The sequence below is a fragment of the Balaenoptera borealis genome, assembly GCF_965194805.1.
Source record: "Balaenoptera borealis genome assembly, chromosome: 6".
In the NCBI taxonomy this organism is placed as follows: Eukaryota; Metazoa; Chordata; class Mammalia; order Artiodactyla; family Balaenopteridae; genus Balaenoptera; species Balaenoptera borealis.
Window position 1 is genome coordinate 26,965,389 of NC_138863.1, and position 16,696 is coordinate 26,982,084.

General features: G+C 38.6%; 1 protein-coding gene across 45 annotated transcripts in view; it reads right to left on the reverse strand.

The window, feature by feature from the left end:
- MAP2 (microtubule associated protein 2) overlaps positions 1-16,696 on the reverse strand; it is a 277,616-nt gene that overhangs the window by 30,371 nt on the left and 230,549 nt on the right. For 12 of the 45 annotated variants that reach the window (XM_082396351.1, XM_082396311.1, XM_082396308.1 and 9 more), the window contains 5 exons: positions 9,237-9,482; positions 3,749-7,507; positions 3,347-3,553; positions 3,040-3,174; positions 96-157 (listed from right to left, as the gene is read on the reverse strand). In XM_082396351.1, the coding sequence (XP_082252477.1) occupies positions 96-157; positions 3,040-3,174; positions 3,347-3,553; positions 3,749-7,507; positions 9,237-9,482 (4,409 nt within the window). The remainder of the gene's footprint in view (positions 1-95; positions 158-3,039; positions 3,175-3,346; positions 3,554-3,748; positions 7,508-9,236; positions 9,483-16,696) is intronic. The other 33 variants (XM_082396325.1, XM_082396316.1, XM_082396331.1 and 30 more) reach the window with 14 other exon arrangements.

The window sequence follows — 16,696 nt, forward strand, 5'->3', positions numbered from 1 at the left end:
CTAAAGTCTAAATTTTATCTAAAATTATTAAAACATTGCCACTAATACCAAAGGGAATGTTGAATGAAGAACAAGGAAAAAGTTATTTTACTCACAGACACTTTGTCCTTTGCCTGTTTAAATACACTGGGAGCCTGAGCTGATTCAGCACCTGCTGCTGTTGAAAGAGGAGACAAAAACAACCCCACACTTAGTGGCTAAAGACCACGTAAATGCATTTTTAATGCCTTCTGGATATTCAGTTGTGGCAACAGACTAATGCAAAGCGAATTTTGTTTATATTGAGACTCAAATTCAGTAACTGAAGAAACCTGAATAATAAGAACATTATAGCCTGTGGCTCCCACTATAGAGTGTGCTAATTACTATAACCCAGTGTTTACCAAAGCACAGGTAAGCACACCAAGTAATTTTCTGTTACCAATGTACCCTTAAATTACTATTGATCCTTCAGAATGGAAATCATAGGACAGTAATCCGAATGCTGCAGAATTTAAGGAAAAGGGGAGTGATTGGTTTCTAGGGTGGGCATCACATAAGAATATTCACGGAGATTCCCCAAACTTCTTTATGTAGCCACTGTCATATCTACAGATATTTCTGCATTTTATATTTTAAACTGTCATGGTCTGCCAACCCCTTTCCCTCTGCACCCCTTCATTTCACAATATGAATGACACACTTGTTTGACGTGAAACGGACCACATGAGAAGGGAAGGGAAGAAAAATGGCTTGTCAAGAAGAGAAAACATGAGAGGAATTTTAAGTTCAGTAAAATAGACCATGTTCTACACATGCACTTCCTGTATGAAATTATTACCACATCTGTTACTGTTGTTTCTCTTGCTGCTGTTTTATACTTCTGGTTTCAATTTTAAACTCCATCATCTCTAGCATAATTTCTGCTGATGACTTACCTGACTTGACTTAAATATCTTTCATGATTGAACACAACCCTTTGTGTTTGGGGAAACTGTCCCTATTTAACAATTGGGCTAAAAAATAAAAGGCATAAACTTGTGTGTTTACTTCCACCTTAATTTTCTTTCCAAGAGAGAAATCCTCTGGAAAAAAAAATAGTTATCCTTATAAGCGCTCCAAATGAATTTCAAAAAGGTTTCTTATGCCATGTGCACTTCTAACACAAAAATAGTAATGGTCTACAATATGTTCTATGCTATTTAGGACTGGCTAGTAAGATTATTCGCAGACTCTGAAACTAATTTTTTTTTTAAAAGAAGCAGTGCAAATTATGCCTCTTTACTATTTCTACAATAGAGCTCATTTTTCTGCGACATATATACTTTGCTTTAAGTCAATGAAACTCATGTTTGGTATATGCTTTCTGTTTGAGTATCTTAATATTTGAATAAAAAAGGAAGATCCTAATTAGTCCAAAGATCTTAAATTTCCTTTAATGAATGAAATAAAAAGGCAAGTTATTCTCAGTGTGGCATACTGAATACTACTGACATGCAGGTACTTCACCAAACCATTTGACATTTCCTCTGAAACTGTACAGTCCTAATATATTTTTCATCTTTTTAGGTGGCATATAGGACTTTTATGCCCCAACCAAGAGATTCTGCCTGTGCAAGCATTTTTCTAACTAGAAGAAAAATTCCAAGTTTAATGAAAATGTACTAAGTAAGATGCACTATAAGATTTAGAGATGCCATGTTAATTCCTAACTCTTAACTTAGAGGAACCCTTCATTCTAAACTTTCATCATCAAGGTGTGTGTATAATTATGTCTTCTACTTTCAAATCCTGCCTTACATACTAGTTCTTGAAGGATGCTCATGAGATATTTCCTATATGAAGAACACAAATTAAAAATACTTGAAATTTTTAGTGGCTATCATGAAACCATCAACCTTGATTTTTTTTCTTACAAGGGTTAATGCTGTTCCTAACCCTTTAAAGCCATCCAAAGATTCATATAAAGGCACTTCTAATGTATAATGGATTGGGAAATATTCCTTTCTGACTTAAGAACTCTGATGCCTTCTTTTGTAGACTGCAATTGTGCCATTTAATCAATGCTAAAATAAAATATATTCTAAATGAAGAGTATCCTAATATAATTATACATTTAAAATAAATACTTTGCACTGAAATTTAGGAATAGAGTTTACATTATAGATATTATGTATGGTCTTTTATGATGATTTGTAACATGTTTCACTCCTTCATTCTACTACTTTTTTAAACAGTAAAAAACAAGTATATCTGAAGAAGACAGAACAATAAGAAGGCAGGAAAATAGAAATAAATCTAAATTCTAAGATATTGGGAGGGAAGGGGTTTATTAAATTTTAAATTTATTAAATTTTTGAATGCTACATTATGTAGGGGAATTTAGCAGTTTGGATCCAACACATTTAAGAAAATCCCAAGGACAAAATGTCAGCTAAGAGATGTAGTATCATCAGAAAGCCTGGCTAATTTTGGATATGAAAAATAAAATCTGATGGGATTACCAGACAATTTCCTTTTCCTTTTTTTTCTTTCATCCAAAAGCAAAGTAATTTTTCAACCACAGTTTTACCCCAGATTTGCTTTTCATTTTCCATCTCAAAACCACTATGCATTCTTGGTGGTTCTCAGTAAATTCATCAACATCAGTAACAGATTTGGCAATAACAATATAGAAAATAGGACAAATACACATGGGTTTTTAAGCATGAGGGAGATAAATAAGCAAAATAATGAGAATGCATACCACGGTTATATTCATCGCCATCGTCTAACCAAACACACAGAATGAAAATAGGAATCCCCAGAACGTGACACTAGAGCACAATGCCAAGATACAATCACTGTTAAGTCTGAGCATGACAAAGAAACAGATGGTCATGACCTCTTCTGCAGGGAGGGGAAAAAAAAAAAAAATAATGATACAAGACACTTAATAGCGAAATTGTTCATGACTGCTGAGATTCTTGTAAGAAAAACAAAACGAAGCTGCTACGGTAATGACATAAAAAAAAATACATGTCTATGTTTGCCAGCCACATTGCAGAATTGAACAGTCACCTGTCGTTTTCCGCTTAACACAGGAGAGATGAGTTGGTCTAGTATATTTGATAGCAGGTTTTAAAATGAATTTCCTGGAGGGAGAGTGGGCCTGAACTTCTGTTTTTTTAGCAAGTTCAGCCTTCTTATAAACTGCTATGAATAAGAAAACACAAAAAGCATACCATCAGGAAAAAATAAACACTTGGAGCAAAACCGAATGAAATTTCATCAATAATTAGTTACCACGGTTAGGCAGTTTCTTCTACAAAAGAGTAATAATGAATTACTTCAAAAACATTTTTAAAGAAGTGATTGTTAAATGAACCTTTTTTCCTTCTCACTTCATCTCTGGAGACTGTGCTAGGTTCCTTTTTAGCTATTTTTCTTTCAGGAGTGGAAATTCTGCCTCTCCCGGTTTTAAAAGGCTTTTCTTTTCTATGTTTCTCAAGAGATGGTCTCCGAGCTTCCTTTTCAGCTTTCTCCTCTTTAGGAATAGTTTCTAACTGTTCTGTCATGATGCTCCTATCATCATCTGCGGATCAAAGCAAACCATGACAACAACAACAACGAAAACATTAGTAACAAATGTACAAAATCCTTCATCTATTTAAAAAAATGCAAAATCAAGAGATAAAGGGTCATTTTAAAATGTTTAAAATGAAAAAAAAATTCCACTAGGTTACTGGATTTTATTTGGGAGTAGAAAATTTAAAAAAATAATGCACACCTTGAGTGTCCACCCAGAGGCTGTCAGCATCCATGATGGAGTCATCAATGGTGGTCTCGTCTTTGTAATCGTCATAGGTTTCTGTCTTATATTCTGAGAGTCCAACCTCTTCTCGCTCAGGGGAAGCCGGAGCTTCTGGGGAGCCATCCTTGGGTTCAGCCTGGGCTTCAGCTGCCTCTTCTACTTCAAGCTCTTCTTCAGCACGGGGGGATGGTCTCCTTTCTACCTCAGGCTGCTCTAAGGCTGCAAAGCGCACACTGTGGGAACCCGACTCCCCTTCATCAGTTGTGGTTTGCACGACAGTGATGAAATCGTCCTCGATGGTTACAACGGACTCAATCACTCCCTTGTGTTCGCCAGGGCAGGTCTCCACAAATTCCTCCCTGACACCTGGGACACCCAGGTCAGTAATCTGAAGGGTGTCTGAGCGGAAGAGCAGTTTATCATATTCTCCCTGGGCTTCTATCTCTTCTTCCTCATTCTCAGCCTCTGCTGGTTCAGCTCCAGTGGCTTCAGGCAATGGTTCTGTAACATCAGAGGGCGTGATAGATATATCTGGGGTCTCCTTATTTTCTTCTTTTGGCAGCTGAATAAATTCCATCTGGACGTCAGCTCTCTCATCTGCGGCTAAATCAGTCTCTGAAACAGCAGGTGCACAGGGTATTTCCACAGACAATTTGATGGCAATCTCGTCTTGAATTAGAGAAGATTCTGGGGAAATTTCCTTCTTGCCCTCATCAGCTTTCAAGGACTCCATGGTGAGGCTTTCATGCTCACCGCTGGACTCATAGGACTCCTCTTTGTCTACAGCCTCCTGGTGCACCAGGTCAGGCTTGGCCACCTTCTCCTTGACTTCTGTTTCACTAACTTTTGTGCCTTCTTTCACGTGGCCAGACTCAACACCTATAAATGCATCTGCCTCCTGAGGTGCTGTGGATGAGGGGGCGAGGTCTTGGGTAGCCTTGAGTTTAAGCTCTGTTGCCTTTCCAGCATCTATGTGTAGCCCTGAGGCCATCTGTCCAAAGTCACTGATTTTAACATCTATCTGACCCTGGTCAGCTTTCTTTGCGGCAAAATCCAGTTCTGGTTCAGCTTTTTGGGATGGTTCTACTTCAGCTACCTCTGGCACGGAACTAAGACCTTTCTCTGCTTTCTCAGCCATAAGAGGTGATGCATCTTTTGAGACTGTCAGTTCTTTGGCTGAAGCTTGCTCATGGGTTACTCCTAATCCAAAAGTTTCAACTTTATCACCAGCCTCTTCTGTTTCCTTGGCATGTTCTTTTGAATCGGCATGTTCTTCACTTTTTTCTAGTAAAGTATCCAGCTTATCATTCGCTTTCTTCTCCTGATCAAACTCCCTACTCAGTCCTGATTTGTCACCAGAGATAGGCGGGGATGCTTCTTTCTCAGCACTGAGTTCATCTTTGACTCTTCCAGCAGCTGCCAGTTTGACTTCAATCAGTGAAAGATCCGTGACCAAATCTCTTCGTGCTTTATCATCAGTGCCTTCATAAAAGGAACCACTCTCCCCAGATAAATTCTCACTGTCTTGAACAGGTGATGGGAGTGGGACTGTGTATTTATTGAACACACAGTAACCCAGGTCTTCGAGCTGACTGTCAGTTTTAACAATGACGTGGTTTTCATCAGTGACAGGGGGGAAGCCAGTACTACTCTCCTCCACCACAGTCTCTGATGGGACTGATTTTCTCCTGGCAACCTCAGCATCTGCACTCACGGAAGCTAATCTGGACCTTGTGCCTGCCAGGTCTAGCATCTCAGGCAGGTCAGGTGCCATGACAGTACCATTTTTGTAATAATCTTTGGCTAGGAAAGGTGATTCACACGATGTCTCGACTTGGGTGTTTTCCTCTCCAGTAGCTTTTTCCCCCTTTATCTGTTCTTTTTCTTCTTTGCTTTCTGTTGGGAAGCAAGGGGCTTTGTCCGCTGCAGGTGTTGTGGCTGGAAGGTAATCATCTCCTTCGTCCATACTTCCACTAGTGTTGGTTAGAATATCAGAAGCAAGGGGAGAAAGATCATGCCCCCGACCAAAGTTAAATCCAAGGGCTATGGAATCCAGGCAAGACATGGGCAAATTGATTGACATGCTTCTTTGCTCTATTGCAGACCTACCACCAAGTCCTAAACTCCTGCTTAGTGTCAAGTCATCCTTATTCTTACTGTGGAGATCCCTTTTCTCCCCATACACTTTTGGATCAATAGTGAACATTCTTTCTTGAGGAGAGCTGGGCTCTTCAGGTAAGTCAGATGGATAACTCTGTGTGAGAGTGCTATACCCTGCTTCTTGTGCTGGAGCACTGGGCTGGGAGTCTTTCTCTGCCGGAAGTGCCTTGTCGCCGTTTTTATACATGGAAGATACGGTATCAAAAGACTCTTGGGCACTTTCTCTTGTGTCACTCAGTTCATAGTAATCACTGCCTGGCTGGATAGTTTTTGTCACTTCTTCTTTCAAGGCAGATGTTTCAAAGTACTTGGACATTCCTGACTTATCTTCATAAAATGGCATGTCAAGCTCAGCTGACGTGACAGCTCCAACTCCTTCAACCTTATTATCTTTGTCAGCAACTTTTTCTTCAAAAAGCTCCTGGGTGGCACTCTTTTCACTTAGTGCAGCTGGTTCAGTCATGACTTTTTCTGGTGTCTTAGAGGCCACGGCTGAATCAGTAACTGCTTGCTCCAAACTTACAGGGAATGAGTCCTGTTTTAATATATCTGTGGGAAGCTCCTGGCCTTTCGGTTCTTCTTTGGAGTAAGTGTGCTCTGTGGAGGGCTGAATTACACCTGTTTCTTCATCTGTCAATTTTGGGGCTTCGCTCTCTTTTGACACAGCTTCTTCGTCAGAAATGGTTGTTTGTTCTTCAAGCTTTAGGTGAGGTTCCTTTTCAGTAAGCACAGATTCCTGTTCACTGAAGGTGGGAGTCTCTTTTATCTGCACACTCTCTTGCTTTATGGCCCCTTTCTCTTCTCCTAAACCTTTCTCCAGACCATAATCTTCCACAATCGAAATGTGAGCATCTTTGGGTGATGTAACTGCCTCTGAGGCTGGTGCTTCTGCCATTTTGTCAGGTTGATCCTTATGGGGCTCTTCAACTTTAGAACTATCTTTGGCAGTCGCTGGGCTACCAGTTTCTTCCAAAGATTTTTTGTCATCTGGCTGTAATAGGGCGGGGGCAAAGGGTGATGTTGCTGCAACAATGTCATTCTTTGTGACATCTAAAGGAAGAGTGAAGCTTCCACCCTGAAAGGGACTTGGCATGGGAGAATCAAATTGTTTCCCTTCCCATTTTGGGATGTCCTCAAGTACGTCTTTTTCCTTCATGGGTGTTAGGGGGCCAGGAGATACTGGAGCAACTAAACCCCACTCATCCTTTTTTGCTTCCATTGGCATTTGGATGAACCAGTCCTTTTGCTCTTTTGCAGCTGAGGGCTCTGCGGGAAGGCCAATATCAGGTACCACTAGGCTCGGTTCTGTCTTCTGTTTTGTGTCTTCTAGGCTGGCACCCAGAGTATGCCCAAACAGAGTGGGAGGTACTTTTTCTTCTTCTGTGTCTTGCATGTTCTTTTTATCTGGGGAAGTTTTAGTTGTCTCAGGCTGAGAAACTAAGGCAGCATGTTTAAGGTCTTCACCAGGCTTACTTTCTTTCTCTGACTCCTTTTCCTTCTTGTCTAATGGCTCGGCTGGAGAGGGAGTCAATTCCTGTTGATCATGAAACTCCATCTTCGAGGCTGTAAGCAAACCTGAAGTAATTGGGTTGATTTTTAAACAAATAATAGGCAAGTGCTTTCAGGCAGTAAGCTTAAAATTATATTTTGAAATGGCAAATGAATGGTAGGGTATAAAGAAAAACTATGAAACATGCAAGCATGCTACTCATTTAAAAACCAATATGAAAATGTCAGGACTGAGATATATTTGTACGATTGCTAAAATGAACCCCCATTGTGAATTACTGTGTACAGAAATTGTAAAAAGAGTATATTTTGAATACTCTTTTTTCCTTTGTTTGGTCTCTCTAAACAGTATGTGATGTGTACTGTAGCAGAAAAAAAAATTTCATGCGCCTTCTACAGATAAAGTTACAAATTAAAGAATATTGAATAAGTAACTAACATTAAGGTACAAAAGAATCTATATAGTAATCTAAATATGGAAAAGAATTGATTTCTACTGACCTTTTTCTTTTGTTTTCTAATTTGTAAGTGAATTGGCAGGCCATGGGCAGAAGGCCAATTAAGTTATAGTTATATGTGTTAAATAAATTCAGTTAACTGGATTGACAAGTTCTAGGATCAATTTTGGGGGCACTGAAAGGTTACTAGAATAAATTTTTAGAAGCCATCTGAGATTAAATTTCGGTAATACAAATAAATGATTACTACTGACTTTATATGATATGACCTAAATATTGACAAGTCAATTTCTACCACATATCAAAATTCTTAAGTCCTAATCATTACTTACTCTGTATGGTAGATGTAAGAAAATCTGAATTATACTGATAATACTGGGAAGTCATGTGACTAACAAACTTTTAAAGAGTCAACTATTAAAATTCTTTCTCTCCTTGGTCATGACCTCATTCCCTGGAATGTGACCAACTGGTGAAGCACTGACCAGTATTGGCTTTAGAGATGCTTCACAGAGATTAAATGACTCTTTTTAATTTTTACTTGTTCACCAATCCAAAAGGTTTCAGAGTCTCAATTGCATTTTAAGGTCAAAGTTATTTCACTGTGGTCAGTAGGGCTAAATGTAATTATCTGGAAAATAAAACTCAGTCATGTCCTGAAGAGCAAGTGTAAGGATCATTATTACCTTATATACTTGTGTGTCTTGTTGTCACAATAGAAAAGAAATACTTTACGAACTTTCTAATAAAGGTTAGATGAATGAAAACTCAAGAGATATGGTGATTATCAAAGGGGTTGGCTGCCATGGAAAGGAAATGATATGAGAAGCATCAGCAGGCGCTTTTAAGGAAACCAAACCAGTATTCACTGAAGCGTAAAAAAATATAGCACACTGCGGTTGCAAACAAAAACGATTCTACCGTTTAAGCCTGTATGTGCCAAAATCCATCTCTACAGTTTGAAAGAAAAGCACATGAATTGCTGTCCCCCAAAATAAAAATAAAAATATACATGTATTAGCAATGTGACTGGCAAACATTTGAGATGAAGGGGGGCGGGGAGCGGGAAAAAGCTCACACAGTGTCATCAGCCTGGCTGCAAAGCGTATTGTATCATGGCAAAGTAAAACCAGGAATCAGCTGCAGCAGTGGAAAATCAAGCTGCCACACAGCACCTGCACAAGCCACACTCTCTGCTCATTAAGTCTCAAACAGTGGTTTTGGGATCATGAGAAGACCCAGCGATGGAATAGCATTGGAAAGGCATCAGGTTGGTAAGCTGCTGGAGAGATCTATCTTTTGCAACAAAACACATGCAAATCCTAAGAAAGACACACCTTCCCCGGCACAGGAAGGGGTTTTTACTTCTGGAGACACCTCCGCGACCTCTTTTATACTTTTCTCCTGTGGGGTCCCTGCTGGGGCGCTCTCTTCAGGGGCTATTTGGGCCTCCGCACTAGACTCCACTTGGACCTCACTGAGGCCCTTGGGCTGGTCTGAGGCCTTGGCAGCCTCACACTCTTTCCCAGGAAGAGTGGCAGGTTTCTCTTCCTCAGCCATTGGACTCGCTAGCGTTTCTTCTTCTTAGGGAGGAAAAAGATGTTGACATCATGACCACAGAAACATACATGAAACAACAGAAATATTATTCAAGGAACACTTTCAGCTCGATTATATTGACCTCACAAGAACCTCTTTTACCATTTGGATGAGCAAATTAATATCCTAATGCAATGGACATTATGTATTGCTTGGAAAATTATTATGCATAATCTGCAAATCATGATGCCTTTTACAGTCTCATGAAAAGGCTCTTTATTTTAAAACTTGAGAGCTGAAAGGGTTTTATTGCTCTATTACCCTCAGTGGAAATGGCAGTAAGTTGCACACAATGTGGAAAGCTGGCTGGAAATAAGAGATGGTACTGCCAGATAACAGATGGTTGTGAAAAGATAGAAGCATTGATGTGCTGAAACAAGCCTTTAAATTTGTTAGACATGTGCTGTTTTCTCCAATGCAGGAAGCCCCTACATACGAATTTCTGATTACTTAATTTAAAACACGCAAACTTCGCTAAAGAAATCTTTGGGAATAAAAAGCCTGGCCTCAAAATAATATCCAATCAACTACTTTATTATCAGCTTTATCACGAAATCCATCAAAACTCTTTAAAATATAATTTATTTAGTATTTTTAAGGCCAAAGACTACTTAATTTATTTTACCTTCATTGCATTATATGATTGGAGAATGTAAAAATTTTCAAGAAGTAAGTAAAATATTTTGAAAAACAAGGTCCAGGTAAGAGTTAATTTCACTACGATTTCGAAAAGTCTGCCTCTGGGACATGACTGTTATCAGATTGTTCAAACCATTGAAATATCAGTAATATAGTTCTTGTATAGTTCTCTTTGACACTGAAGAAAGAAAATGTGCATATTATAAAGCATCATTTCTGCAATTCAAAGCAAAACCACCAAGGAAAGATAATTGAGTGGCAATAAAACTGCCAAAATATCCTCCCCAAAGATGTATATCACAGAGAAAGATGTTAACAATTAAAACGTAAAAAACAAATTTACGAAGGCCATGAATTATCGTGTTCATTTGTTTCTCATTTACACTTCAAATGTCAGTAAAATAAATCCCATTTTATTGCTTAAGAAATTAGAGGGAGGGACTTCCCTGGTGGCACAGTGGTTAAGAATCCGCCTGCCAATGCAGGGGACACGGGTTCGAGCCCTGGTCCGGGAAGATCCCACATGCCGCGGAGCAACTAAGCCCATGCACCACAACTACTGAGCCTGCTCTCTAGAACCCGCGAGCCACAACTACCAAGCCAAGGGGCTCTCTAGAGCCCGTGGGCTACAACTACTGAAGCCTGAACGCCTAGAGCCCGTGCTTCACAACAAGAGAAGCCACCACAATGAGAAGCCTGTGCACCGCATAGAACAGTAGCCCCCGCTCGCCACAACAAGAAAAAGCCTACACACAGCAATGGAGACCCAATGCAGACAAAAATAATAAATAAATAAATTTATATATACAAAAAAAAGAAATTAGAGGGAAATATATAAGCTGTTTTCTAGTTCTGCAAATGAATGACTCTTACGAAATTCCTATGAAACAATTATACATTGTTTAAATGGACCTGTGAGAAAGACTACAGATGGAAAGGAAAGAAATTTTTTGAGAAATATTAAAATCCTTAGAGGGGGGAAAAAAAGAGGACTACTTCTATTTTCTCACATTTAGCACTCAGAAACTTTCATTGTTGTAATTTAATTATGTCAGTAACATTTTAAGCATTCCGATTCTAACTCATTAAGGCAATTTTTATAATGCCATAGAATTAGAGATTTTGATTAAAGCTAAGAGACTTTTAATATAGCTGCTTTAATATAGCACCTTATTGGATGAAATCTTATCAATTTAATTTACATGTTTTCCAAATCCATGTAATTTTTTAGCTTTCCATTTTCTCATTTTGTCTAAATCATGTTTATTTCCACACCTGTTCTTTATTCAAAAATTCACATAGTTTTCTGAATTGTTTTAAGTTCACTTAGTTGTACTCAATATGGGTTATATTTCTCCATCAGAGTGTCTGAGGCACTGGTGCTCTTGCCTTGGAACTATCTGCCCTTACATTAAATATTGTGCCATATAAAAATAAACTCTTCATTTAAGCAAGTTATTTTTCCTCATTTGAAAATAACTTCTTCACCTAAGCAAAAAAAAAAAAAAATTGAGCTCTATTTTTTTTCCTTATAAAACTACCTTGTTAGAATGAGACAAATTGCAGCCCACTGCCCACTTATTTTATCCTCACCACAGCCAACGATACATAGGGTCTCCACCTTCATGAGATTGGAATGACAAAAGCTTTGGAGCATTTCCCTCATTTTAGCCCACTTCTACTTATTTGAAGCAAGATTTAGGTCACCTGGGGAAGCCTCTGTAGTTTCTGTAGATGATTAAGTGATTTGGAGACATAAATTCATTCCATAACATGTATTCTACCCTAAACAGACCTTTCTCTTTTAAAGAGCTATCACATTAACATAGCACTAAAAAGAAGCCTAACTCTATTTAAGTCTGGTCCTAGTAATATTACGTATCCAAGAGGATAAACTTATATTAAAGTTCATCTTCTTTGGTTTGGGTAAGAGAATATATTCTTCCCCCACTGATTTATTTGCAAGGGGCAGAAAGAAGTCATACTTTTATTTGAACTTTTTTTGCTTCCTTCTCAGAAGCCGTGAAAAAAAAAGGAAGTACACACATGTCTCAAATAAGGCTTCTTAGACATAAATTGTTGAGGCATTTGGATGGACATGAGCTATATAGGGACTTCGCTTTCATATGGAAAAAACAGGCTCCTGTTCCTCCCACTCCACACATGAAGGCACACTTAGTATGATGCATGTGGTCAAAGCTGCAGGCAGGGGAGGAGGAGCAAAAGGGGACCATGCTGGGTTCACCTTTCTCCTGGTCTAAGTGGGCCTCGGCACTCTGCGCTGGGACACTGGGGAGCACACTAGAGGTATTCCACTGCGAACTGAACAAAGGATGCTCATAGTACTCCTCATCGGAATTGGAAGGGTCATCATCAGGCACAGACACCGAGATGGAGGGGGCTACGAGTCTACGCCTCTCCCCACTGGTGGCAGGTTCGTGGCTGGGGAACCTGTGTAGAGGACCCACTTGATCCTCAGCCCCTTCATCTACAAACAGACACACAGGAAGAAACTGCAGGGAGAACTGGACAAGACAGACACAAGATCAGACAGACGAGACAGACACCTGCACGAGGACATGGGGCCATGGAAGCAGCAGAGCAGGATTGGAGAATGAGCAAGACCAAGCTGATGGAGGATGGGAGACAGTGAAGTCTCATGCTTCAGTAGCCGCTGCATTTCAACTATCCCTTCAGTAATCTTGCCATTGATCTAAATGAATCAAATGCTCTGACACCCCCACTGCATAATAGAAATTATCTTTACATTCCCCTCAAACAAGTTAAAACAACAACAGGACACTGGAATATAAACAAAGCACTCTCAAACAAATACATCTGTTAGAAGAAATTCTTTCAAGTACATAAATTTTTCTCATGCTTTTATCAATATATTTATAAGTTAAAAAAGAGGAAAGCTGTTAGGATCTGATGCCTGCACAATTGTGGGGGAAATCAGTCCTGTTGAAGTACAACCTTAATTATCTAGTATGCTCACATGGTTAGCATTTTGGTTGATTTAATTTTTAGTTAATGACTTCAACCAGAAAGTAATTTTTAATTTCAATCCTGTTAAGAAAAATCTACAATGCATTATCTTTCTTTCCTGTCTTGCTTAGGGGAGCACAGTTGGCACAGCTTTTTCTTTGGATGCAAACTCCTAGGCATCTTTTTGAACCCTGGTTCTCATTGGCATGACTGTGAAAATATTAGAAAGTTTTAGAAAGTACCTAGCAATATACAGTTGTTTTCCTGTGTTCTGCTTCTCTTCTGAAAGCTTAATAGAGATTACAATTAGCTGAGAATTTCTATTGAGTTGGCTTCAGATTCATCAGTATTTTATTCTTTGCAGTTTCACTTGCACTACTGGCTTCTGACTTTTTATATCTCAAACACCTCATTGCATATTGCTCATTGAAATGCTAAAGGAACTGCTCTCATTTCTCTCCTTTCCTGTGTCTTGGCTTAGAAATCTGCATTATTTAAATATACTTCCTTAGTTACACGAGTGTAGATCAATCAGTTTGCTTAGCATTTGGACTCTTGCATATTTCAATGAGCCTTAAGGATGATGACAAAGAACAATATTTGGCTGCTGATATAGTGCAGACACTACACCTCAGGCCTACATGGCAGGTTACTAAATTTGCTAATCACTATTTATTTACTTACATAGAGAAATAATTTTAAAATTTTGTAATTTTCAAAATTTGTACTATCTATATAATTTTTATTTCTATCAAAATTTAAGTTGACAAAATTACAGCAATAATTTGAAAATGCACTGTATTTTTAGGGCAATAACTTATTTTCAGCAAACTGCTGACAACTGGAAATGAACCTGAAATCATAAGGATGCTAAAATAACATTTTGAAAGGAGAATACTTTTAATCTTTTGAGCACATTATTCACTGATTGTTCCATGGAAGTTGTTTCTGGATGGGTGCTCAGAACTTTCTCAGCCAGGATGCTTATTATAACATGGGATAGAAGAAACCTAAAATTACATTTGATATTCTTAGTTCAACTCAGCATGATTTCTCAGCTGAGCAGACAACTGGCTGAGATGTGGCCTACAATGCTGGCTGAATCCTGAGTCCTGGGCTTGTCACAAGTCCCAGCCATTCATATTTCCTCTAGTGACTCCTGAGGCTGTAGACTCCCTATGGACACAAGTTCCTCCTAAAACTTCTAATACTTTCAACAGATTGCATGGACAATCAATTAGTGAAAATGACATATTTGCCTCTCTGCTTTTCAACATGTTCTGGGAAGTAGAGCAGACTACAGTTCAAAACTAAAGAATTTAAAGCTGAGAGCTGATAGTTTAAAGGCAATACACCGTGGATGTTTTAACCTTCTGAAGCTTTTGGTTTCCTTTCTTGTTGCTTGTTGCTCTTTTTTGCAAGTGCCAAAATGTGAAAACAGTCCAGAGTCTTGCTTCTGATCTATAATATTTCAAAGAAACAGTACTTGCTATTCTGAAAACTTTGACTAATCAGAGAACAACAAAAACAACAAAAACTTTAAGTGCTTCAGTGGAAAAGTAGCTTCTCTGCAGTATTTGTCTGGCCCTTAGCCAGGCAATGCCAAAAAGAATGTCTGGCAAAGCCCAGTCCTGTCTGGGTACTGTGAGCTGTATGCACTCCAAGTCTCTGTTTAGGACCTATGAGCCTGCAGTCCATCTACATTACAAGTCCCAGAGATGTGCCAGGCAAGTGACACTTAGAGGATCATGGCTGGCTAAGTTCAGACAGTGTACCAGTGCATGGGCTTCCAATGATAATGCTAGAAGACAAGAGATCCTCATTTGCTACAGAAGTGTGTATGGCAGGTGGTCTCAGTTCATACCCAAATAGAGGTGGGACACATAATAAATAAATTGTAAATGAGTGAATTATAAATACATAATAATTATAAATAAATACATTATAAATGAATGAATTATTTACATGGGAGTGGTTTGTATAAAAAGGAAATCAGTCCAGTGGCTTGTAACCAATAAACTCTCATTAGAAGATCACTTCACTTCCATTGTCCCACAGTAAAAAGCCTAGATAACATACAACTTTAGGGATGCAGTGAGGCTGTGTTTGTAGGGAGTTAGATTTGGATTTAAATTCTGGATAAGCCACTTACTAGCCATGACACCCTGGGCAAGAGTGGAAGTGAGTATTATCTGTGTGGGTTGCTTGGAGGATTAGGTGGGAAGGTATTTGAAGAAAGCACCAAGTATCATGCTCAATTCCATATACGTTAGCATCTCTGTCTTCAGTATATCAGACAAGTTGTCATGTACCTTTGCTCTTTACTTTCATTTGACACATCAAAGCTAGACTTGAGAGATTTATGAAAAATGAATTCATAACAGTTTTGTTCTTTAAGGCCAGGATTGAATGTCTCCTTTTACTATAAGTACACTTGCTTATGGAGTCTCTGCTTCTGCCACAAAATAGTCTGTTTCATTTAATAATGTGATATTTTAAAGGACAGGGTAGCCTTATGAACCTTGGAGTTTTACATAAATTTCTTTGCGTAATGATAATCTTTAAAAATGAAGTTTACCTGGTTTCAGTGGAAGAATACATTTTCCCTAATTGGCTTTCACACAAACCTTTTTTTTTTTTTTTTAAAGCATTTGAAAATGTATATTGGGTAAAGTTTGCCACACAAAATTCAGTCTTGGTATGTCAGTCCCCTTTGGTACAAATGAGTAGTCACTTTTACGAGAGACTGAGTCTCTTGGGGTATCAATGACTCAGTGATTTTGCCTGTCCTGGCATCACAGCCTCTGCCCCATGCCCTAGGGCAGCTGGCTCCACTTATATTGTTTCCTACCATCGCTAAGCCCTTTCCATTCTACAAGCTTTTGATGAGGACTCCTCAGTTGGCCCACTGTGTCTGCTGCCCCAGAATGTTATGGAGGGAAACTGCTTCAGATCAGCAGTTATAATGTGGCCAAATCATTGACACAGGAAATCATCACCCTAGGATTTGGAGCAAACCTAAGAGGGCAGAAGGATTCCTGGTTCTGTTTTCAGATGTTTCCACTGTTCGTGCACGGGCTTCCAAATTCTAACAGTTCGGTCCAAATGACAACTATTATGGTTAGGCCAAAAAGAAAAAGGAGATTAATTTGAAAATATCATAAATAGTACAGTATTGGTTCACTGTACCTGGGTTTCCTTTCTAAGCCTGCTACTTATTTAATTTTTTCATTAAAATCCCTTTGTTTCCCAGAATAAGCACAAATTCTGGGAATTATGAATATTAAATCAGTTATAATAAATGGATATTCATAAATGACAGTAATTAACATCTTAAATTATTTTTAGTGAGAGCTTTCATGCTTCCCCTTTGGGAAAGAACAGCTTTTAAAATGTTTGATAATTAATAAAAAGTAAGTATATCCTCAAAATCATTGAATTACTCAATTTAAGAACTCTTTTACATTTGTACAACAGGATTGAATTGTGACATTCACTGTGCCTTTAGATTAAAGTTGCTTTGAGAGTGTTTTGAGGAGGGTAAAAAATCTCCTAGATGAAAAAATCCACG